The 26,722-nt window shown below is 34.3% G+C and overlaps 1 protein-coding gene across 14 annotated transcripts in view; it reads right to left on the bottom strand.

Moving 5' to 3' along the window:
* Nucleotides 1-829: 829 nt before the first annotated feature.
* Nucleotides 830-26,722, bottom strand: part of SYNJ1 (synaptojanin 1) — a 119,045-nt gene continuing 93,152 nt past the window's right edge. For 4 of the 14 annotated variants that reach the window (XM_074214093.1, XM_074214095.1, XM_074214094.1 and 1 more), the window contains 9 exons: nucleotides 26,353-26,574; nucleotides 24,340-24,462; nucleotides 23,516-23,554; nucleotides 21,280-21,327; nucleotides 19,986-20,024; nucleotides 19,800-19,870; nucleotides 15,684-15,774; nucleotides 15,164-15,387; nucleotides 830-4,036 (listed from right to left, as the gene is read on the bottom strand). In XM_074214093.1, coding sequence (XP_074070194.1) covers nucleotides 3,248-4,036; nucleotides 15,164-15,387; nucleotides 15,684-15,774; nucleotides 19,800-19,870; nucleotides 19,986-20,024; nucleotides 21,280-21,327; nucleotides 23,516-23,554; nucleotides 24,340-24,462; nucleotides 26,353-26,574 — 1,646 coding nt within the window. In that variant the 3' untranslated portion in view covers nucleotides 830-3,247. Of the gene's footprint in view, nucleotides 9,279-15,163; nucleotides 15,388-15,683; nucleotides 15,775-19,799; nucleotides 19,871-19,985; nucleotides 20,025-21,279; nucleotides 21,328-23,515; nucleotides 23,555-24,339; nucleotides 24,463-26,352; nucleotides 26,575-26,722 lie in introns of all 14 variants that reach the window. The other 10 variants (XM_074214100.1, XM_074214101.1, XM_074214102.1 and 7 more) reach the window with 7 other exon arrangements.

Genomic DNA, 26,722 nt, shown 5'->3' with positions numbered 1-26,722 from the left:
TGCCTTTCTCAGTCCAGGGAAGTAGGAAGGTAGGTCTGGGTCCTGCTCCTGTTTCTCCTTGACTTTGAGATGGGTATCTCTCTACTAAGGTGATGTCTTTCTTCTTGACAAAAGGAAGGAGCAGACACAAAAAATATGAAAAGTGAAAGTGGATCAGATGATAGTTAATAAAATACTTTGTAGGGTTTGACTCGTAAGAAATCAAAAAATGGGACAAAGATCCTAAATTTCTCTGTAGGCAGATGGTGTAAACAGGAAAGCTGCAGTAGTCAATAGGCCCAGGGATGCTTAAAGTCATTAATGCACCCTAGTTCAGCTTATCTTAATGTTTTAAGATAATTTCTAACTTGTTTCTTTTTTTCTAGAGCATTGTCCTGATTTACAATCCAATGACTTTCGATAAAGGATTAGTATAGTCATGAATTATTTTGATGAAGCAATGCTGGTTCTTTGTGATCATGTTTTTTTCTGGCCATCCAGACTGTAAATGATTCTTTTTAGGATGTTTCCAGTAATTTAATCAATACATTGACTTTAGTTGCCAAATTTCACTATTTTTTTAAAATGGGGATAACATTTACTCTTTACCACAAACTTTCAAATATCAAACTCAGTGACTAAAAACATACCATTTAGTTCTTTAAATATATTAGAATGTAATTATCTCTTCTGTCAGTCAGGTTGCTATTTCACATTGATCTATGTTCTTTTCTACCCCTCAGAATTACTTGTTTATGTAAATAATCAAGTTTATGCTTGAAAATAAGAACCACTGTGAAAATGAAAGTTTTTCTTACTGAATAAAGGAAATAGCTCTCTTTTGGCACCATTAAAAACTTAAAAGTAATTTTTTTTTATTTTTAGCTTCAGAATAGAGGTTGATGAAAATTTTACTGCTAAATATGAAATGGGTTACAATTGTTTGCATCTGACAAATCAGTTTAACTGGTCTTCAATAATTATCACAGAAATTGTTTTGAAAACTCCAGGGAAGTAAATTAAGAGTCTGAATGGTTGTCCTAAAATAACCTGTTTTAAGCGAAGTAATCAACATGGTAAAGACAGGTATTTTTAATTAAGATGCCACATTTTACATAATATGTCACATCCCACAATTGCATTTTAATAAGATAGTTTTGTAAAGTGTATAGTTATAAATAGTGTGCCACATTAGCAATAACAGTTACATATAAATAGCAACTTACCACAAAGGACAAAGAATTAGTGAAAAGTTTAGTGTTTCAATTTAGTACTTTAGTTTTGTTTTCTTTTGTGTTTTTTTTACTTAAAGAAATGCTAGTTATATTACTAATACACATCACACTATTTTAGCTATTTGCAGCATATCTTTTAAATCCAATATAACCTCTGAATTTTTAATAATCTGCAAGCTTGGTTATCCAGTTAAATGCTGAGCTTCTGCATGTTATGTACACTTTAGACTGCAGTTTATCATTAGATATCCAAGAGAAAGTACTTCTTATAGAATTTCAATTTGTACTAGCAAAATTCAAAGAATTGTTTTGCTAATATAGAGCATATATTCAAACACTGATCATTACACAGATGTTAGCAGTCACAATTTTAACAAGTTAATTCACATATTGGTGCACACTGCTTATAGTAATACTGCTGTTTAAAATGTACAAATACTACTGTTCAGATAAGAATAACAACAAAAAAAGCACAATATAAAATCCACTAAGGTTTCTTTTCTATTTAACAGCAGATTTTGGCTGTTAAGAGAAGTGTGAATTAGTTTTACAAACATAGTATTTTGATAGCATTTACGAATTTGGATGAGTCTTTTATGTACTGTTTGCCTTGTGTTTTAAATGATGCAACCTTCTGTGATTTTTACCTCATTTCTGGTTATGATGAAAACTCTGAGACTATATTAATAAAAATGAAAGTCTTACTTTCTTTTCTTTAATGCATATCTTTAAATGAATAACTGGAATTGCAATAAAGGTGATCATTTAGAAACTATACTTATTTTTAAAAGCATATTGGTGGCATATTGGTGATATTGGTAAGGATCATTTTAGTTTATATTTGTCATAGAAGTGTTCTGAAAGGAATTTACTTAATGATATCAAAATTCCATATTTTGTATACATTTTGCACACTTCTTGATAAAAGAATGGAAGCAAGATAAGTTGCATAATGGCAGTGCATTGCAGGAATTAAAATCCATAGCTGATTTGGGGCTGACATTAGGAATGTGGAACAGAGCCTCTTAATGGGATAAAGATAGTACTAAACTACAGCCTCTATTCAAAAGAGCTTCATCAGTGTTGAGGTCTGTTGCTTTGTCTGCTAGAGGCAACACTTTAGAAATCAAATCAGCAAATGCAGCATGAAGATGGGTTTGGGGTAAAATGTGCTTTAAACAAAAACAAGGAGAGACTCATGTTTGGGACCAGGAGTTAAAATGCTATTAAATAAGCTATACAACAGTTGCCTCCCAAAATGTTTTCACAGAACAAGAGATTTTCAAAGGGAACTTGGGTAACCACACATGACAATGAACTTCTGGCTCCACTGAGGTACTGGAGTAGAAACCAACAAGTTGGAGGCAGAAAAATTGAATTCTTTAATGTGGTGTTTTTTTTTCCCAATTTGGGGAAGAAAAGCTTAAGAAACAGGAAATGAAAATATTCCACATAACTGAAATGAAGTATAAAGTATACTCTCAGGTATAGTTACATTCTTTATCTTTTAACAAAAGACACAAGAAGGGCACTGAAAGTAATTAAAATCTGACTTGAATCTACAACATATAAATAAAGAACAAATAATGAAATTAATTTGTTATAGGATTAAAAAAGAGTAATACCTGTCAAATGTTTTTCAGTATAATTTTGGCAGTTCTTTGGTAAATATTTACAAATACCAGTTGCTAATCTGTATGTAGGGACTGATGATTATGGTAGGTGAAAATTATCAGGGTTTTTTTCATATTCTTTAGAGGGGAAGAATAGAAGATATTCTCAAAATATTCCTAAAAAGTAGCTTTAAGCACTCTCAAATTGGGATTAACTATTTTGCCTACCTATTCTAATAAACACATTCAAACTCAACTTAATGATGAGAATTATCTTTGTGCATTCTCAAAATATACATATTCAAACTCATACACATTAAATAGTGGTATTTCTTGAAGATATCAGTGCATTTAATTATTGCACATAGTTTAACTTTAATGCCCTTTTTTTATACCCAAAAGACCTTTCATTCCCTAACATTATCTTTCTGTAAAATCTACTGCTGATGAAGTCTTAGATGTCAAAGGGATAAAAGGATCTACAGGAATTGTAGGGCTAGGTGTTACTACCGGGGCAGGAGGCTCAGGTGGTCTTCTTGATGGCAACATACAGAAAGAAACAGTTGAATTTTTATTCCAGTCCAAAGAAAAGTCAGAGTCAGGAAATGAAGTTGACTGAGTATCTAGTAAGTCTGGACAACCAGCTGATTTCTGTTTTACACTGAAATCATCCTCCTCAAAAGTTACCCAACCTTTTGGTTTGATGCTTTTCATTGCTGAAGATGTGCTCTGCAAATCAAAACTGTCCTCAAATCCATCCTTGGAAAATGAAGCCTTGCTTACTTTACGACTGAGAAGATGTGAAGAGGAGAAAGGACTGTTAACAGATTCTTCTTTTGGGAGCCATGAAATTACTTCAGATTCTTGAGGGTCAGTTCTAAATGGATTTCCAAGAGGAGGAGTTCTATCAGTAAAAGGATTTGTCGCATTTAAGCCAGCAAAAAACGGGTTTGAGGAACTTTTTATGTTTTCCTGGGATTTGCTCTGAGCTGGAATAGGTGGTATTGCTCGCAAGAAACTTTCAGTATTCAAGAAATAAGCAAAGCTTTGTGATGTGGAAGGCAACTTAAGCGATTCCTTTTGTTTTAAAGGTAGAATTGGTGATGTTTGAACAGACATCTGAGACTTTGATAGAGCAAATGAATTAAATGAAAAGTAATTGCTTAATTGTGTTCCACACTTAAAATCATACTCTTCATCTGTTTTTATCTGAAATAGAAAGAAGACACTGAATATTTCAGATGAATTCTTATACTACCTTCTTTCCCCATTCCTCATATTCTTTTAATGCTCCTCATTTCTTTGGGCAAATTCAGAAATCTGAGTACTAAAAATAGAAAACTGATCATATTCTTTGTGGAATGTGGTGGATGAAATTTGGTTGAAATTCTACTGCATTACTGATTCCCTCTGACCATCCCACCAAATAAATTCTTTTGTTAAAACCTCCTTTTAAAAAAATAGAAACATTTCATTCATGCAAATAGTGACAACCAAATGGAGAGTTACACAAATAGCATTAGAACTGTGCTTTGTTTGACCTACTAGCTGCCCAAATGGTAGCCACAGAATGAAAAAATTACATTCTGAATAATCTTATGCTGGTGATGCCATTTGTAGCAACTCATCACCTATTTATATTGATGTTGTGGTTTCATTGTTCTTTTGCATACAAAAATGTAAATGTTAATATGAAATAATGAATGAAATTAGTGTGTTAGCATATTTATAATCATAAGCCCAAGTCAATGGCATTTCTTACCTTTATCTTTGAGAGCTGATAAATTGCCTTGTGAAGGAGCTTTTGACTTTAAAGGCAAGGTTTCATTTTTAGAACTAAGTCTGTGGAAAATGCCACAGAAGATTTCCTCTGAGGGATCATCCTCAGATTTAAAAACATTAAATTTTATTCAAGAACAAAAAGGAGTAACTTTAAAACAGATATAAGCCCACCAAACCTTTGACTATGTAAATGATCTTACTGATGATGGTTTATATTATCATCTTAGTATTCAAAAGACATGGCCTTTGAATTGTTTTCAAATACTTGTTCCAGGTTTCACTGGCAAGTCAGTTAGAAGAAGCCTTCAGTACTTACTCTAACCCTTAACTAAGTGATGAATTTCCCTTTACAAATCTCATTTGAATTGTTTTAGCTATGAGAAGGTTACTCTTTCATGAGGTGGCATATATTCCATTTTGGGGATCTTCAATTAAGGAAGATCTTCCTTATGTTGAACTGAAATATGCCTACTTGTAACTTCTAATTAATATCATTACTTCTATGAGTCAAAGACTAACTTCTTATTAATGATAATTTATTAACTATCTTATATCAGGGACAGATACTGTTTCATCAGCTGGAGGATAGTTGATAGGGGCCAGGAATGGTTATGGAACCAAACAAAGCTAACTGATCTATGAGGGAAATAAATCTTGTTGTGATCTTAGCCTTATGGCAACCAGGCTCTAAAAAAAAGGAGCAAGATGGTCTTTGCATTATTAATTTCTTTGCAAAAAAATCTAAGAATTATCTTTAATTACTCATCCCATTTCTGTAGCACTTAGTGTTTATGTTAATTTCAAAGAAGTATGATAGGGGAAAGATAAGCTAGAGAAAAGGTCAAATCCAAGACAAGGGTCAGTCCAGCTACCTAGCAAACACTGGGCAGGGATGCAACAAAAGACACTTAAAAAACAAAGATACATATTTTTAGGTACATTTCTATATATATATTCTAGGCAAGTATTTTTCTGATGTCATTTATAAGAGTGAAGGCTCAAATCTTGGTGGATAATTATAGGCATGAAACATGAAAAGGAACAGTTTTTTTTAATGATTCTAATAGTTTTTCTATTTGTGGGTGGGTAGTAGGGCAGGTAATTTGCTTAATTGGCAACCTCAATTATTTGTATCATATGGGTATATAAATGTAGATAAGCAAGAAATATAGGGACTCCATTTTAGCACATACTAAGGACCCATATTGTAGAAAGTATAGATTAATATATTATGTTTATTGAATTGAATAGAATCAAAATTTTGCCAAATATCATAAACCTATATATCTTCATATTTAAAGTTAAGGTCTTATGCAGTTTGACATAGGCACAGTCTTCCTGCCTATCATCTGGCAAGCAATTTTCAAAGTACAATAACAACCACAACACCACTCATTGCATTGAATTTTGTAACTGAAGTAGCATCTGAATTAGATCTTATAAGAATTATTGTTCCTATGAATGTACAGGATCTTGAAAGATATTTAAATAATACTTTACAATTTCATATTTTTTGTATTAACAGAATGAAATCTTCCATATCAAAAACTTCAATTGCCCATATTAGCCTAACAGAAAAACTAATTTTACATCTATGTCACATTAACTCTAAAGGCCAATATGGATTAAGTAAATAAATTTTCTGAAAACTAGCAGGTTATTCTCTCAAGATTATTCTTAAAGGCAATGTTAACTGTTCACATAAAGATGAAGTGGGAAAATATCTGTTAAACAGCACTAGCAAATATAACTAAAATGACTTCTAAAAATCTAAAATGCTAAAGAAAAGGAAAAGCAGGTTTATGGTATGATAGTCATATTTATTAATGTGGACAGATGATTTAAAAAAATGGGGAGATGTATGAAGCAAAAGAGATTCATACATCTGATCTGTCAGGACAGATGACGAGCACATATAAGATTGGTAAATAGTCAGATACCTGTTACCCTGACGGTTGCTCCTGCTTTAAGAAAGGAGACAAACATCAAAGGAAAGAGTTAGGAGGAAAATCAGAGAGGCTGAACAGCATCCCTAACAATTCAGTCTTTAACATTATTTTCAATATAACAGCATAACACATAATAAATGATAGAATAGCAATATTCACAAGTTATATGCAGTAATAGGCTCAAGAAATAACTTTAATATCCTTATATAAACAATTGAGACTGTATAAGAAATCTGCTTAATTATAAGCATGATGTCAAAGAATTTTAAAAACTTTTGGTGCTCTGATTGGCATACTAGTCAATTCGAAGTCATTACTTAAAGAGAATAACATTCCAGATGGATCTTAAAAACTGAAGGAGAGCAAGCCTTAAGGCCCACAGGTCTTTTCCCCCACTCCCTCAATCTACAATAATTTGATTTTAACAGAGAAAAAAGGCGACAAAAAAGCCTATATAGTTACACTGGGGGGATTGGAGATGTGTGCAATCTTTTCAAGGGGTGATGTTTGAAATTAACTGAGAACACACAGAAGCTTACAACCAAAGCTCAAAATATTCATCTCCTAGGGCATTCTGCCCTATTGAGACTTGTCACAAGACAGGTATTTACTGCACAACCACATGGAAGAGGTCTAGATGGGCAGTGATGGGAAGGGGGATGATTACAATCTTTACAATGCCGCTGATATTGAAGGGCAGTCATTTTACTGACTTTTCCATCTTTTGCTGAGAAAAGTGAGGAGAGAACATGTTCATTTCTTTAATTACATTTTATTTAATTCTCAAATTATGTGCATTCTCACAGACCTATTATCACAGAAAATATACATTATGTAAGAACTGAGTTTTGTTGTTTTCAGAGAGGATACCTTATTTTAGGTTTACTTTTAAATTTATGTTTGCTCTGGTAAACTTTATTAATAGGAAGATGAGGAATGTAGAATAAAGTGGAAAAAATGGCAACAAACTGTAGTGGATACTGTGTCTTTGAGTCAAGGACATTTGAGTTTGAATGTCTCAGATACTATTTTTGAGAAGCTGGCTAAGTCACTTAATCTTTGTGCCTCAGTTTCCTTATCTGTAAAATAGGAAAAATAAGAGCTCTTATTTCATCTAGTTATTTTGAGGATCAAATGAGATGATATATGTAAAGTGTTTTGTAAACCTTAAAATGCTATTTGATATTAGTTATTATTATTAATAATAAATTGGCTGGTACATCATTCTAGGAAAATTTTCTTTCTAGAAATAAGGTCAATATCATATCCAACACTGTAAAGATTTAATGTATTCTGGGTAAATGTTCTGCATGACTGAACCCTGTATTTTTAAGTAGTTATTTTCATAGCTTTTGAAAAGAACCATTCTAAAATGCATTATAGATTTCCTTTTCTTATTAGAGTAAAATGAAAATATTTGAAGATACTAAACATAATCAACTGCTCCTCTGTCTTCTGTTGGTTCATCATCTAGTCTAGATCATAGCCCAATAACCTATGAGGGTTACCAAAGACTGTCCTGGGCTTTTCAATGTCTTAGTGACCATTTTAGTTACTATAGTTTATTGTATCTATCCAGATGACTTACAGATCTTTTTATCCAGACTCAGCTTCTAGAGCCTCAATTCTACACCCTGTATTGAATATTTCAAAATGTTCTACAGACATATCAATCTCAAAATGTCCCAAACTGATCTTATCTTCCCCCCAACCTCATTAGTTCAGCACTTCTTTATTTCTGTCAAAGGCAGAAGGTTAGTAGCCTTGACGTTATCCTTGACTCTTCACACGTAAAAAATCTCACCATTTCTGCTCCTTAATATTGCTTTCATTCAACCTCTTTTTCGTTTTTATTTTTTATTTTTTTTGAAAGGCAATGGGGTTAAGTGGCTTGCCTGGTCATACAGCTAGGTAATTATGAAGTGTCGGAATTCAAATTTGAACTCAGGTCCTCCTGACTCCAGGGCCAATGCTCTATCCACTGTGCCACCTAGCTGCCCCAATTCAACCTCTTCTGACTCATACAACTTCCAGATAGAAATTGTTCAAAGGTCCCCACTCACCTCTTTACTAGGCTACTTCGATGGATTCCTAATTGGTCTGCCTGCTTTAAATCTCTCTCCAAATCCTCTACATTGATATCAAAGTGATTTTTCCTTAATTCCAGATCTGACGCAACACGTTCCTACTTAACAGATCCCATAGCTTATTAGTGTATCTAGAATCAAATCTAAATTCCTCGGATTAGCCTTTAAAGTTCTTTATAATCTGTCTTCAACTTATCTTCTATTTTATTCATCTTCCTACACTCTACCCTTCAGTTAAACTGGTCTGGTGTTTGAAGAAAAGCCTGACCCATCTCATTGCATCTTAATATCTGTGCCCTGGGTCTGGCTGAATTATACTCCTCCTCACCTGAATAACACTCTCTCCTTATCTGTGCTTCACAAAATCATTTTCTTCCTTCAAGGTGCAACTCATTTCCACAACTACATCATGTTTTTCCTGATCCTCTTAGCTCTTAATGCCCATTCTTTAAAATAATTTGTATTTACACTTTATATACTTGTAGATGTCCTGGTTTGTAACCCCTGGGGTCCAGCACAGAAAAACTTTTTGATTAGTAAAAATCCTTTCTTGAGGAGCTGGTTATCATCATTTGTCTATCATCATTTTCTAGATGGGGATTGTTCTATTTCCTTTTTCATTGTCAGCTGTAACTGCAATAGGTATAAAATGGGTTTTGTGACTATTTTGCCCAGTGCTTAAAGGATTTTTTTCATTTTCATTTATTTATATAAAAACAGGTTAGATAAGAACCCAGAATACAGCTTTCAATGCAGAAAACAACTGTATTATGGCTGACAAGCAATGCAATACAACACAGATTTTTAGTCGAGTTTTTTCCTTATATGGAATTGAAGACTCAAAGAACTTTCAAACAATATTAGCTAATTTTAATAGAATACTTTGTAGATTTTATATGAGAATAGAAATCTAAAGATATAGTCAGTTTTCCATGTCTACTAATCCAATATAAAAATCTCAAAATTCTATTTTATTTTCTTAAATAGCACAATATCAATAATATATAAAGAAACAGACTTTATATGAAACTGTGAATTTCTAACACATAATTTTAATCAAGGTATATTATATTTAATACAAGAAAAAGTTTTCCTACTTTCCTTTCTCAATTTCCTTCTGCTTTTTTTTGAGATGAATTAAATTTTGACTGAAAACAATTTAAATCTATTATCAAAAACAATTTATATCAACAAATTATCTAATGGAAATGTTGTTGAACTTGGAGTCAATGGATTGAGCCTGAATCCTTACTATCCATTTATCTGTAGACATTGGACACATCACTCAAGCTCTCTAAATTGCAATTTCTTCATCTGTCACAAGAGAGAGTTAAACCTAATCTCTATGGTTTTTGACTAGCTCTAAATCTGCATGTAGAGTGGGTATTACTTGTTCCATCCAGACCTTGAAGTCTTAAGTGAGCTGACAGAGCCACATGCTGAAGGCATATTGAATAGTCTCTCATTATAATTGTAAAATGGTAACCTGGAAGAAGATATATGGAGCACCATGATCCAATACTGTTCTTTTTTTTTTTTTTAAAGTTTTTGCAAGGCCATTAATGGGGTTAAGTGGCTTGCCCAAGGCCACACAGCTAGGTAATTAGTAAGTGTCTGAGGCTGGATTTGAACTCAGGTACTACTGACTTCAGGGCTGGTGCTCTATCCACTGCGCCACCTAACCACCCCTCAATACTGCTCTTTAAAAACATGTAGTTTGATCAAGTTCCAAATTAGGTGATGGGACCCTATCTGCTTCACTGCTAGTTAAAATGTCAAGGCTTCCCCCACCAAAAAAAATAAAATAAAATAAAAACTACATTTCTATACTTAAATATATTGACTAGTAGTTAATTATAATTTAAAATGATAAATAATGAAGTAATAACTTCAGTCCTGATCTGACAGTAAATATATAAACTATTACTTACTACAGGTATAATCTGAAGTGTTTATAAAACTATTTTAAAATTAATAAACTAATTCATATCAATAAAAAATTCAAGGTCCTTTGATTATGAGACAAATTCCATATTAGTTAGTGCTAAAAAGAGGGTATACTTTTTGGAAGATAACTCACTGATATGGGCAGGTCCTGGTGGGGACATTGAGACAGGAGGGAATGACTACACTCATTATTATATTCATTGAATGTTCTATTTTTTTTATCTAGTAAAAGAAGGTTGGTGGTACAGTAGGGAAGCTAGGAGTGGTGGTCCTGGAGGCAGGAGTCCAAATCCAGCCTTAGACACATATTAGCTGTGTGACCCTGGGCAAGTCATTCAATCCTGTTTACCTCAGTTTTGTCATCTGTAAAATGAGTTGGAGAAGGCAATGGCAAACTACGCCAACTAATTTGCCAAAGAAACTCAAATGGGGTCACAGAGAGTTTGAAACAACTCAACAGCAACAACAAAAGAATTTCTTTTGGTTTTTCAATCAATTCTAAGAGGGGTAACATTGGCAAAGCAAAGAAGAATTAAGACAAACTAGTTGATTACTGAGGTGGCCACAATCTAACTTAACTACTCCTTAGCACTCCATCAATGTAATAAGTCTGGAGCTCTAACATCCAGAGTATTAGCATTCTGGGTCTAAAGGAAGAAAAAGCACAAGGGCAGGAAAACCATAACTTCACTGTTCCTTAGCTATTGCTAAATGCCATTAAAAAGCTAGCTTAGTGGGGGTGGAGCCAAGATGGTGACAAGAACTGATCGTGTCTTAGGCGCTCTCACATAAATCTTTGAAACTAAAGACTCTTAAATTTTCGAGAGACAGAACCCACAGAGGGACTCAGTGAGGCAGTTCTCCTACTCAAGGTAACCTAGAAAAGAGCAGAAAGGCTCTGCTCCCCAGGGTCAGAGGGGTGGCCCGCCAGAGCGAAAGAACTTCAGTCACCCAGAAGCAGCCCCAGGGTGCTGGGAGCCCTGGCTCACAGCAGCCAGGGAGTTTCCTGACCTACTCCCTGGGGTGTACCTGGCACAAATTGGGGGGAACAGCGGGGGGGACCCTCTGCCAGAGCAAGCACTTGAAGCCCAGCCCTCAGGGCACACAGCAAGTGGCCAACTCAGCCCAGATCCAGGAAACAGAAGCAGGTAGAGCTGGTAAGCAGGAGCCCCCAGGGCATGAGCCCACTGAACCTAGGGAGGGGAGTGAAGAGAGAGACTGCAGAGCTCTGTCCTCTGCCCCTGGAACAGGATGCTGGGGTTCTGACCACATTCAGATCCTGATCTCAGTCTAGGCTCCCCCCATAGAACAGCAGCCCCCCCCCCACCTCAGCCCTGTGGCAGAGGGGGGCACATATGGTCATTCACAGACCAGGAGCCTCACACACTGAGGTGTCTGAGGCCAGATTTGGACCCAGGTACTCCTGGCTCAAGGGCCAATGCTCTGTCTGCCACTCAGCCAACCCTACCATTATTACTATTTTATTTTATTTTGGGTCTTTTTGTTTCTTTTTTTGGTTTTTGCAGGGCAGTGGGGTTGGGGTGGCTTGCATGTCACACGGCTGGGTGATTGTTGGGTGTACGGGGCCGGATGTGGGCTCGGGTGCTCATGGATCCAGGGCTGGTGCTCCGTCCACTGCACCACCTGACCATACCTACAATTATTACTATTATTTTTTTTAATTTTAATTTTTCTCTCTCCCCTTTACTTTATCACTGAAGAGAGTCTATATTTTTTGGGGGAGGGGGTATTTTGTTTACTCTTAAACAAGAATATTTTATTAATGTATAAAAACATTATTTGTACAAAATGAGAATAAATATTAAATAAAAAATAAAAATTTTTTTTAAAAAAGCTAGCTTAACAATTAATTAAAATGAAACTAAATGAGATCACGCCAGCTACTGAACAAAAGGCAGGGGGCCAAATGTTGAATCACTTGAGAGGGTTAAGAGAGGAAAGATGCTGCAACCGTGAGTAGTTCCCTAACAATTTAAACTTCCAGGAAACAGAAGCCATTAGAGATGAGATCTGAGACTCTGTCCATTCATCTTGGTCTCAGGCCCCACCTTCCCCTGAGATCAGAACCTTGAGTGCATATATCATACCAAAACATGTCATGATAGGCTAAAGTGTTGCCTAACTATTTCTTCTGTCCAGCTCTTGGGGTAAAAGAGAGGGGAGAGGAATATCTGGGGATCAGAAAATAGGATTTCACTTTCCTAGGACTGGATGTTTCTATGAAGAAAGGATGATAGTCAAAAGACTACAAAATACAGATTAAGTAGTAGGAGGGAGGAGGAGATACAGTGGCCCAAGATTTTGAAACACACTGCAAGCAAGAAAATTATAAGATTATATCTTTTGTTTCCAGATATAGTCTCGAAGATATCTGTCAGCTATGACTTCCTCAACCCTGGTTCTAGTAGCTGATTTTTTTCATACCAAAAATACTGTATTCTCAGTGCCATTTTTGGCTGACCATTAGCTCCCTGTGTCTTCATGACCATTATATTGCCCTGAGAACACCTACATGATTTCATGAGGTGGCTGTTGTTTTGACTACACTTCCTCCCTTTTTCTGTTATTAGCTTTTCTGTCTTTGACCTGTTAACTTCTAGAACTAAAGTGCACATCATTTACCTTTAGGCATAAAATATTGCTTGGTGTGTCCATGATAGTATTGAAACTAAGAATGGAACGTTATAGGTCACAACTAGTTAGTATGTGTCAGAGGCAGGACTTGAATCTATGTCTTCCTAACTCAGAAACTCAATTCACTATGCAACATTGCCACTCACTATGGGTATTAATTACTATGCACATTTTACAAATGTAGAAAATAAGGCTAAGAGAGGTTAAATAATTTGTCTATAGTCATACAGCTAGTAAATATCAGAGAAAAGATTTGAACCAGGTCTTTTCTGATTTAAAACCCTGCAACTCTCTCCATCATACCATATTGCCTTTCAATGTTCCAATAAATGAAGCAAGTTTCACAGATATGGCCTTTAAGAATCTTTAAACAACAGAACTGTGATGTGTAATATTTTATGAATATAAATAAAATGGATATCATTTTTATATAATTGGTTATGGGAAATCTCAAGTATAAGTGAATTTTTCAGTTAATGACAAAATTTAAGAATAAACCTTTAAATGGTTCATATGTTCCTTTCTTCTTAAGATGGCATTTTCAAGGTAAAATAAAATATTACAAATATAAAGATTGGTGGTTGGAACATAACTTTCATTATTTTAGAAGTTGTTCTGAAATACATATAAATTTAAATGAAATGATGAATTTTGACTTGATTAAATATGGTGCACAAAATGAATTGCATTCACTTATACCAGAGATTCTCAAACTTTGTCAATCTGAGAATTACTTTGGTAGGGCAAGAATCTCAAGGATCAACTACCACACATGGATATGACAGCCTATCATAAAAATGTTACAAAATTGGGGCAAATGAAGGCACTGGTTTTGATGAGACATTAGTGATATGCTTAGTTTTGGGTATGTTTTCACTTTTATAACCATGTCTATTGCACTCGGTCCAATCCATTTAGGCTGGATCAGTGACAGCACCAGAAGCTAGAATCCCCACAAACTATTGCTGATATCTACTGATTTGAAACCGACAACCTGGTAAAAAAAAATTTTTTTAGTTTTTTTTGCAAGGCAATGGGGTAAAGTGACTTGCCTAAGGCCACACAGCTAAGTGTGTCTGAGGCTGGATTTGAACTCAGGTACTACAGGGCGGGTGCTCTATCCATTGTGCCACCTAGCTGCTCCAACCTTGTAAATTTTTGATCTAGTATGCATTCACATTCTCTATTTGTCTGAAAAGTGAGGGTTGATTTATGAGGTATAGTAAAATATGGATAGGTTGTATTATGCATCTGGGGAACTATTCAATCAATGTGAGCAATGACCTATTTAAGTAATTTGAATGAAATATGGTCTTGATGGTCATAGTAAATTTTAAATTGTTCAAATCTGTTTTCCTAAGGAAAAGACTATAGATAAAAAGAGCTAAAAACCTTTCAATGTCCAAATTATATAACTACTAATTTATGAGATCCCATAAATCACATGTACCAGTATTATCTTAGAATGTAATTCTGGTAAATGTTAAAACACACAAAATAAAACCAAAATTATTTCTTCCTCTGTTAAAATAACATAATGTTAATTCTAGGGTGAGTATTGCAATTTTGTTAGCTTTTTAAAAAAGTAAATACTCTTCCATGAAGTCTGTCTTGATTGTCCTACTTGACAAGGAAATATCCCTTCTTGGAATTCATCTACTACTTTGCTCATAAATCTTATGCATTTACCATTATTTTGAATTACAGTTATTTGTGTATGTGTCACATATCCATATCAGGCTACATGTTACATCTAATCTTTTTATCTCAACTAGTGCCTATTGCACAGAACACCCATCTAATTTAAAATACAATTATAAAATGCCCTCTTTATGGGAAAAACTCAGCTTACTGTATAATGGAGACCATTACAGAGACTATATTATAAAATGAGAACATATTTAACAACTACTTACTTGCTGTTGCTGCAAAGGAGAAGATTCTGAGGGCAGATTGTGGGATGACCTGCTGCGGGGTGGTGGCTGTGGAGGGGTTTCAAGATTTTGTTGAGAAGTGGGTTGAGGCATAGGTGATGCTATAGGAACAAGAGGCTCCTGCAGCTTTTGAACAGGTGGAGTAAAAGAGGGCAGGGCAGAAGAGACAGCCTGAGGCTTTAGTGGTTCAGGGAGTAACACCAAACCTAAAAATATAGTGAAAGTTTAATGTTACTAGATGATTTCTAGAGACCCGAGGTTTTATTCCCCTCTGTAAAAATGAATAGTAGGACCATCTGGTCCCTTTCCCCCCCTAAAACAAGAAATAACAATTTCAGTCTGTGGTACTTTTGGTAAAAATGTATTAGAATAAAGAAAATTTCAGAGTTTGGAAAAGTTCTTCCTTTATTATTTTTATGGCATTTATGTCAGAAAACACAGTTAGAAAGCTAGGGAAAAAGAAGGGATGCAAAAAACTGGTTATTTCAAATGTACTTCTTACCTTTTGGTAATTCAGATGCAGCCATCTTCCCAGCAAAGACACGGGCATGGCTTTGTGGTGCACTAATAACTCCAGCACGTGGTGGGATGGTCTTAAACAAAGTAAATGAAAAATTTTTGAAATGAATTCATTTCAAGTAAATATAAGCTTTATTTTAAGTATGCTTTAGCTTGAGAACTCAGAATAATAAAATGACCAATTATGATGAACTATATCTCCCCTCCATAGAAGTATAGAATGATTCAAGCCAAATCAACAAACATTTTTTAAAATCAAATATTTACTATGTGCTAAAAATTGTGCTGGGGAGAGAAAGAAAGGCAAAAGCAGTTCTTGCCCTTCAGGAGCTTAAAATCTAACAGGAAAACAATTATATACATACAAACTATATATACACATACCTATACATACATGTGTTTATGAATGTGTGTGTGTGTGTGTGTGAGTGTGCGTGTGTGTGTGTGTGTATAAATAAATGAGGCATAATGCGAAAGTTTTCTCAGAGGGAAAGTATAAGCACTTAAAGAGGATTAGGAAAATCTCATAGAAAGTAGGATTTCAGTTCAGACTTAAAGGAAACCAGGAGAGCTAAGAGATCAATATGAATTGGGCGAGCACAGGAGATGGCCAGGAAAAATGCCCAAGGTTGGGAAGTGGAATAAGGAACTACAAGGAAGTCAGTGTTACTGAATAGCAGCAGAGTATATGGAAAGGAATAAGGTAAAAGAAGAGGTCAGGTTGGTTCTGATGCCATTGACTTTAAAAGTCAAACAGAAGATTTTATATTAGATCCTGAAAGTAACAGGGCAGTGTAGTTGGCTGATCAGGGAATAACATGATTAGACCTGGAATTTAAGGAAGGTCATTTTGACAGGTGAGAGGAGAATGAACTGCAGTAGGGAGATCAACTAAGAAGTTATTGTGTTATCAGTCTACCTGAGTCACAATCAGAAAAAGAGCCTGGAACATATGCAGGAAAATATCATGGAAAACTGCCCTAATATCCTAAAACAAGAAGACAAAATAGTCCTTGAAAGAATCCATTGTTCATCCCCAGAAAGAGGTTCCAAAATAAAAAGTCCAGGGAATATTGTAGCCAAATTTCAGAAAATTCTCAGCTAAAGAAGGTAGCCAAAAAGAAGCAATTTAAATATCAGGTAACCACAGTCAGGATTACACAGAACTGATCAGAGGGACTAGAATATAATATTCCATGGAGCAAAGGAGCTTGAATTATAATCAAGAGTCAACTACACTGCAAAATTCAGCATATTCTTTCAGGAGAAAAGACAGCCTTTCAAAGAAATGAAGACCCGCCCCCCCTTTTTTTAGGTTTTTGCAAGGCAACGGGGTTAAGTGGCTTGCCCAAAGCCACACAGCTAGTTAATTATTAAGTGTCTGACACAGGATTTGAACCCAGGTACTCCTGACCTCCAGGGCCGGTGCTTTATCCACTATGCCACCTAGCCTCCCCGATATGGACATATGTTAAACCCAAATATATATGTACAACATTTTCCACATTGTTTGCTGAGATGGGGAGGGAGAAGGAAAGGGAGAGTGGAAGAAAAATGTGGGACTTATAAACTTGCAAATGGATGAATGTTGAAAACTACCCTTGCATGTAATGGGAAAAAAACAAAATTAAAAAAAAAAAGAAATCATGAGGGACAAGAGTTCAGAAAAGCCTGGAAAGATTTGCATGAACTGATGCTGAGTGAAGAGAGCAGAATCAGAACAATATTGTACACACTAACAGCAACATCATGTGATGATCAACAATTTGTAACTTTGGAGAAAGAAGTTTCAGTTGAAGGATGAGGATGGAAGCTAGAATACAGTGAGTTAAGAAGATGATGAGGGCAGCTAGGTGACTCAGTGGATAACACCTGCCCTGGAGTCAGGAGTACCTGGGTTCAAATCCAGTTTCAGACACTTAATAATTACCTAGCTGTGTGGCCTTGGGCAAGCCACTTTAACCCCATTTGCCTTGCAAAAAACCCTTAACCCCCCCCCCCAAAAAAAGATGGTGAAAGGAAAGGAAATGGAGGCATTGATTGTTGAAGATCTTCTCAAGGAGTTTAGCTACAAATAAAGGAAGAAATAAGTTAAATGATAGTGGGGATATTTTTGGGAGACAGGGGAGACATGAGCAGTAGGGATACTGCAGTAAACAGCATCCCTACAGCAGTAGGCAGTAAATTAGGAAAGAACCTAAGTGAATATGGGGATTATAACAAGGAAGTAGAAGTAATCTTCTTGGACTGAATAAGTAGGTATTATAAAGGAGAACCCTTTAAATTCTGGAGATGATATTAATAGCAGGATGTGCCAAACAAAAGTAAAAGGAAGTAGAAATACAATTTTCATGTGTGGAAGTAGAAATACTATTATATATGAAAAAAGTTCTCCTTCAAAAAAACTTTTTAGACACAAATGAAATTAGTCTAAATGTAATTTTTGGATTCTTACACTCACAACTACTTCTTACGGTCCCTTTCTTCAAAGCTCAGCTTGAGGCTGCCCTACTATTTAAAGCCTTCCTACCTTTTACCCCTTTTGAAATAACTTTATATTGTTTTATATATGCATGTTATATTTTATTTGTAAAATGTGCTCTGAAAGCTAGATTGGTTAGTTTTTGTATCCCTAAGGTTTAGCTGATTGCCTTGGTAAACATTATGTTGTTAATAAATGTTTGCTGAATTGAATTCTTACACTTTATAGCTACTTTGCTCTACTATAGTTCCTAGTTCCTGGATCTTTACTCTAATTACTTCCCATAATTCTCATAACACCCCTCCTCACTTTACCAATGGGTCCCAACACTCTAATCTCTTAAGTACCTTGTTCTACCACATTCAAGGAGGTTCTTAATTACCTGTTACCTGTTTTTATTTTCTTCTAATGATCTTTTACTCCCAATTCTTTTCTATTTCAGTTTATTGTATTAAAAAAAATGCCATCCCTTCTCTCAATGTTTCCCCAGCTCCCCAGAGAGAATCTCACCTTTGCAACAAAAAACAGTTAAGCAAAACACATCAACAAATTGGGCAGGTCTGAGAAATGTATCCCTCATGTCACACCTAAAATCCATCATCTTGCTGCCAAGATGTGTCCCCTTATGTACGGTTAATACATTTATTGATTCTTTGACTTTACAATGCTGTTTCAACACTCTATCTCCTTTTCAACCCTACTCTGGGACGATAAACAAAAATATCTGGTCTATTCAAAATCTGAAAATATATACAACTTTTTGCCCCAGTAGTCCTACTACATACACATATCTTTGATACAGGGCAGAAGATATTATTTCATTTTTAATACTCTGTGACCTTTACTGATTTTTCACTTTATGAGATTCTAGTTTCTCCCTCAACCATTCTTCTTTACATGTATCTATTCATTAATTTTACTTTTACAAAAACTGTTTAACTGTATGCACCAAAATTGTCTGTTTCATTTTCATGATGTTCTCTATCCTTTATTTTATGACATCTCCAGCTAACCACTGTTTGAAAATTATCTAATATCTTTCTTTTCTAATTTTTTTCTAAATAATGTAACCGTTTATATTTAGGTTGTGTATCCATTTTGAGCATATTTTAGCATATGGTGAGAGGCATTTTTCTAAAACTTATTTCTCTTTAGCTGTTTTCTTGTTTTCCCAGAAATTCATGTAAAAAAAGAGTTCATTTCACAGTAATTTATATAGTTATGTTCAAAGGCTCAACAATTCTTTTTCAACTGCTCTTCTTTCTTGTTTATATAGTCTATTCCACAGATTGGTTTTTTAAAAATTTTTTAATGAAATAGCTTCAATGGCTACTGCTTTAAAATTGGAAGCCTCATTCTATGCTCACTTCATTCATACATTTTCTTCTCTGAAATTGTAGACTTTTTATTCTTACAAAATTTTGAATATTTGAATTTTGGTATTATTATTATTGTCTAGGCCTACATGTAGCCCCCTTCATAATTTGACTGGCATGGAACTAACCACAGTTGTAAATTACTCTATATAGCATATTTTATCTTATACTTTCTTTCAATATGGTGATATTCAAATTCCATGATAAAGCAGCAGTAAATTAAGCAAGATTTAATTCATACCGGCTTTGTTGCAGTGTATCCAATAATTCCTGGGCTTGTTAATCCTCCTTGAGGTGATGGCTGATTACGTACTACAATGAATAAAGATATCATTAGGGAAAAATCCAAATAAAAACCAAATACACATACTTTAGAAGTCGATTTTATGGTATTAGTTTAAATGGAAGGTTTTGTATTTTTTTTTACCTAAAACATCTTTTCTTGTTGTTCCAGGGCTTTTGGGTGCTTTAAATAGGAAGGAAAATAAAATCAATTTCAAGAATAATATTTCATAACATGATTCTGCTTCTCATTAAGTGAAAAAAATTGAGGGCATGAAATGAATAAATGAAATTTCTTGAGCCTGCTTTAAATAAAACTATTATAGCTTTATTTAGTTTGATACAAGGCAGAAGATATAGTTCATTTTTAATTTAATGACTTTTACTGATTTTTCACTTTATGTGATTCCAGTTTCTCTTTTACAAAACTTTTACAAAGTATTGTATGCACCAATGCCAAAAACTGTCTGTTTTATCTTTCATGATGTTCTTTAGCCTTTATTTTATAATAGCTCCAGCTAACCAAGACTGACGTAATTCTGATAACTGGTGTCTGATAGTATTTTTCAGAGACCATTCAGCTATTTGGAGAAATTGGAATTTGCATATCAAAAAATCCATTAAATAAGATTAAGGAACAACATTTTGACTTTTTGCACTCTTATGGTAAAAAAGGGAGGAAGGTAAGAATTTTCAATGACATTCAGACCCTTAGTCTTCTGACCTACTCAGAGGAAGATTTTTCTTAAGACTTGATTCTCCAGTATAATGTTCTTCCACAAATTTGTAATTAATTAGTAGGATCAGTTAAAGACAAAGAAAAAGAAAAGTTTTGCACTGCTCTAAGTTATAAGCTAGAGACTCATATAACACAATGTCTTGGGGCTCATGTCATAGAATAATATTATGGATAAAGGAATCTTATAATGAGAACCTTTTAGGATTATTATAACTAACTTTCTCAGATGAGGAACAAGAAGAATCTTCCTTATCAATAATACAATAGCAAACTAAAGGAGGTCCAATGTAAATAACCATGTAAGATGAAATATGAAAAATACTTAAATAGGCCAGAAGGAGAAAAACTACCAAAGTAGGAGATCTGTAAACTAAGACCCTGATCAAATCTGCCTACTTTCTTCTCTTCTGATAAACCTTCAATATCTGAGTCTTAATATTCTGTAATGTTTGGGGAAAGGATTGCAATAAAATAATTGAGAAAATTTTAGTAAAATACTATTAGTATTTTATGAAAGATAAATGGACAAATTTTGAAAGAGGTAACAATAGATAGCTTTAAAATTAAAAAAATACAAGAAGTTAGTATCAAAAAATGGAGAAACTTAAAGATAGAATTTTAAATGTTTTCAGACATAGTAGAGTGAGGCTCAGAGATACAAAATGCAACACACATTTCTACAATGCAAAAGTCTGGTTACCTTCAGTCTCTTGCCTGGCTACCCCAGGGCTGGGAGGTCCTCCAAGACCTTTTTTAGAGAAAGAATAGAAACTGTATATTGCAAGGCACAAGTAGCAAAATGTGAAAAGAAAGCACAAAAAAGGCACAATTTAAAAGAATATAAGTTAAACACACTTTTAAAAACATGAATTTGTTGTTTTAATATTTTTTAAAGCAATTATGCCACATCAAATTGAAATAATACTTATTGACAACTAATTTCTAATCTAGAACTTAAACAGTCAGAAATGAGATTATATCTCTATCTCTATGAGTACTGGCATCAAAGAATTTGATAATAAGGACAAAGAAAAGATTTTACTTCATTCTTGGCCCTTTATTTATTTATTTATTCATTCATTCATTCATTCATTTATTTATTTATTTAAAAGTTTTTTTGCAACGCAAATTGGGTTAAGTGGCTTGCCCAAGGCCACACGGCTAGGTAATTATTAAGTGTCAGAGACTGGATTTAAACCCAGGTACTCCTGACTCCAGGGCCAGTACTCTATCCACTGCGCCACCTAGCTTCCCCATTGGCCCACTCTTTAAAAGGAAAACCACCAAGATTCAACTGTATGTCTTATATTAGAAGTTATATTTCTAGTGTTAACATTAAATGAGAATAATGATTAGTTTATCTAAATAGAATAAGTGCCTGAGGGAATATTGCTATGTCATTCTGAATTCAGAGACTACACCATAAGAAAGTGAATTGCAATGAAGAATTTTTTAAATCTTGAAAGATAATTTAAGTACACTTCCCTAAATGTATTGCATTGGTAGGGTTATTTTCCCATTGAGGACTGTATTACATATTTCTATTTAAGTCACTCAGGTAATTTTTGATATTTATGTTGAAATTTAACTATAAAATAATGAGAGCCACAGTATATTAATAATTTTAATATTCTGTATAAGGAAATTGGAAGTCTTTGCAGAAAATGTGTTGATGAAATTATCAGGCTATTCTTATAATGTAGTTTCAATGTAAACCTAATTAAAAGTAACTCTTCTAGCAGTGATTATTTTAATCACATTATTTCTAATGAAGAAAGACAAAAGCACATAGATTTTAAAGATTAAGTATATAAAAGACATAACTTATGTTAAGCCACAGTAAAGGTATGCAAGATTTAGCATATTAGATTTCAAATTCTAATCTTAAGAATTTAAAGGTTTTGGGGGCGGCTAGGTGGCGCAGTGGATAGAGCACTGGCCTTGGAGTCAAGAGTACCTGGGTTCAAATCCAACCTCAGACACTTAATAATTGCCTAGCCGTGTGGCCTTGGGCAAGCCACTCAACCCCATTGCCTTGCAAAAATCTAAAATTAAAAAAAAAATTTAAAGGCTTTTAAAAAGAATTGTGTGACAGAGAAACATACTATAAGCAACTCAATTCTTCTATATTCCTGAACATTAAACAGTCTAAGTGTGTGATAAGAAATTTGAAACGGTTGAAATGTTTGCTTTGACTGTTGGCACATGAATACTCTGAAATTACTGAATTTCCCAGAAGAAAAAAAGGATATTTAGTTATTACTTTGTCAAAGTTCATTTATTTATTTTAAAGGAGTGGAAGATAATAGAAAGGAATATGCTTGTTGATGACAACACTCTAAACAAAAATATTTTGAAATTCCTGCATTTCAGTACTGAAATAAAAATGTTAAAACCAAAAAAATACAACTGGTAAAATTTATTTAATGCTTAAATGTTCTCCAGGACAAAATTTTGTAATAATTTTTTTGTAGTTTTCAAATGTGTGATTTCATTAGTGGTAGGTAACCTTAATGACAAAACTCCCTCTACTAAAGGAGCCTGGGAGTCATTCTACAACTTAAGCATCTAATATATATGTACAATGAACCAAGAGTAACAACTTATTCAAGGGTCACAAAGCCATTATGTGTAAGAGATGGATTTTGAACCTATCTCTTCCCAAGTCTGTTCTCTATCATTTCACACTGCCTCTCAGAGCTATACAGAGCTGTTCTTGAATTTTTCAAGTGTTTAGACAATAACTACTTAAAACTAATTGCCTAATTAGTTATATTCATGGTAAAAATTTTAGAAAAAAATTCCCTCTTAAAAATCCTGAAATAATGTTTTAACCCTTAAGACTCAAATATATCTTTTGGCTGAAGGTGTATTCCGTTTTAGTTAATACATGAACATACCAAAATCCAGATTTGATAACAAATATAAACTTTTACCTCCAAACTCCTTTCTAGAAGGTGCAGGACTCCTACTCCCTTTAAGGTCATAGGAAAAGTATGTAGCACAAAGCAAAATGAGAATCAATGACAGAATTGGAGAGTTAGGAGAATCAGATATTTAAATACTACTAATTCATCATTTTAAATAAATTATCTAGGAACTACACAAAAGGATCTAAGACCTATGGATGGTAGCCATTTTATACATGCATATACATACAATAATGTGCTGTCTGGTAAACACTTCACAAAGATAAGATATTTCCTCAGAGAGAAACTTTCCATTATCAAACATAAGTGTCACATTATAAATCTAACAATAAATTATAAAGAAGTTACTGGAATAATTATAGTAATATTGAATTTATAATATATAATAATACAATATATCATGTTATATATGTAACATATAACATATTATTATATACTATACTATACTGTACTATACTATACTATAGCAATATTGAAAAAGGTAGAGACTGGAGACTGGTTTGCACAAAAAGAAAACCAACCTAGATTTCAATAGGAAAGTCCAGATACCTAACTATATCCAATTACCAAAAAAAATCATATCTATACATAGCAATTCGAGAGAAAAAGAATCATGTTAGAAAAATCTAGTTTAAAAGCACTTATTTTACATTTGATTATGTCTACCATATGTTTTAGAAAAAGGCTAACAGAAGAGTTAGGGTAAAAGAGTCAGAAAGTTTAAAAACAAACAAAATACTAAAATATAAGAGGATGGAGTATAATTTTTAAAAAGTCTATTGGAATAAAAATAAATTAATGGTATACACTATAAACAACTGTGCCATTACCTGAAGGAGGGGGCGGTCTTTGTGGTGGAGTTGGACGTGTAGGTGGAGCAACTGGACGAGGAGGAGGAGGGCGTTTAGGTTCCAAGCTTTGGAAAGACTCTTTCTGAGAGTCAACAGGAGAATCTGCAACAACAACCAAACCCATAGATTTTATTAGAAAAATTAATTTCTTTGATGTGCTTGAAGACAATTACATTTTTTTCACAGACAGGGAAAGTTAATTCAGTAGGTAGAAAAAAGAGCTAGACATCCTCATTTTGCAAGTGGAAAAATTAAAGAACAATACCTAAAGTAAATTTAGAGTTGCAACTAGAATCCCTAAAGAACACCTTCTAAGGATAAAATGGCATGGGAAAATTCCGGTGGTTCACAGTTTTAGCAATATGTATCAGGTTCCTGAAGCTTTCTGAATGGCTTAGTCAGTAAATACAGGAGTGAAATATAGTGGAAAGTTCAATAAAGTCAAGTGAGGAGATTGAGATTGTAGCTCCAGTTCTACAACTAAAGGGATAGGTCTCCTTAAATTGTAACTTCCCTGAGCCTCAGTTTCTTCACTGATAAAATGAAGGCCACTAAAGGACTTTCCAGATCTAAAATTCTTTGCTTCTAAGATGAAATTTGGGAAGAATTTTTTTTTTTTAGTTTTTTGCAAGGTAAATGGGGTTAAGTGGCTTGCCCAAGGCCACACAGCTAGGTAATTATTAAGTGTCTGAGACCAAATTTGAACCCAGGTACTCCTGACTCCAGGGCTGATGCTTTATCCACTGTGCCACCTAGCTGCCCCCAGGAAGAATTTTTAAAAAACAGTATGTTTATCTTTTGAAGGTTAGTTCTGCTGTATGAATGTAAGAACAGGTTTGGACCCAGAAAAGAATTTAAAAATCTATTACATAGGATAACTCAGGGGAAGCAGAAGGTACATATTGGAAATACACATGAAATAAAAGCAAAAATTAACAATAAAAACCAAGATAATTCTTTTAGAATGTTCTATTCAAGAAAAATCTAAAAGTCACATAAACATTTTAACTATCACTTTATTTTTAATCACTGTGCATTCTTTCAGTATGATGCTTTTCTTTGAGGGTAGATTTTTATTCCTGTCTTAGTACTCCCAGCACCCAGCCCAGGTGTTTAAGACAAGCTGGCTTAATTTGTTATTCATGGAATAAATATGGAGGGAAAAGGAGATAAAGTCCGTTTCCTCTTTTTCTCTTCTTGTCTGTAAGACATTACTTTATTGGTACTGTAGTTTCCCCTCATTGCCTCTATGGAACTAGTTACCCAACCCAAGCACAGAAGCCATGGTCTACCTGATCTCCTTTTAGGCTTCTTTTGCCTATATAGCAGATTTGTTTTCAGGTGAACAGCCTCCCAGACATTCTCTCTGCCTGAACCCTATAAATGGAATCAGCAGAGCTCTTTAGTACTGGGCCCTTTCCCCTCAGGAATATGATGGGGGTTTCTTCTACTTTCCCCTTAATCTCAAAGTTTCCTTTGGTCAACTATTGACCTTTCTCCTTTCTTATTCCTAAAAGTTTTCTTCTTGAAAGATACATACAAAGAGAAGATCTGTATTTTATAAGACCTCTGCCTCTCCTGTCTGTTTTTTTTATCAAGGCAGTAAACAGTTATAACTGCAATACAAATAACCCATGAATCTGCTAATAAGATCAAGTCAAAATCTGAATACATAAAATAAAAGAATTAGATTCTGGTGATATGAATGAATTTCTTTTTCTCTGTGTATACCCCATCTACACTTTTTCTTCTATCTTTGGCCTCAAGAAAATAGGTATATACATAAGATATAAAGTACTATGTAGTATAGTTTAGCTTTTTAAACTTTAGTAGCTTAAAATGGCACCAAGACTTTTGGGACCTCTTGTAGATTCCAGACTATCAATGGGAAGTTCCAAGACAAAAGAGAGGCTGGTGCAATTATCAAAAACTTTTTCCTTACAGAGTGGAAAAAACACACTGAAGCCTAAATTAATGTACAAGAATACTTGCTCTGTGAAGGAATAGAAGGCCCAGGAGGTCCAGGAGCTCTTGACGGACCCCGGCTTGGTCTAGCAGGAAGGGGTGGTGGAGGCCCATCAGCTATTGTAGGGGACTGACAGGGGCTGGATCGAGGTGAACAGCTTGGAGAAGTTCCAAGACTAGAGCCTGAAGCTGGTTGTAGATGCTGGGGAAGAATTTCTTCAACTTCGGTACTGTAGTCATCAACATCACCTAAGGGCAAAAAATAGTAATTTCTTTGACTTACAAATAGGATATTTTAGACTTCCATCAAAATGAATCTGTTAATTAAGATATGTTTTCTTTTTTAAGTGTTATTCTGCAATATTCCCAAATTTCATGATTCAAAGGGCTAAATTTC

Source organism: Macrotis lagotis, chromosome 1 (assembly GCF_037893015.1).
Source record: "Macrotis lagotis isolate mMagLag1 chromosome 1, bilby.v1.9.chrom.fasta, whole genome shotgun sequence".
Taxonomy (NCBI): Eukaryota; Metazoa; Chordata; class Mammalia; order Peramelemorphia; family Peramelidae; genus Macrotis; species Macrotis lagotis.
The sequence above is the reverse complement of the archived record's forward strand: the minus strand, read 5'-3'. Positions and strand labels throughout refer to the sequence as shown.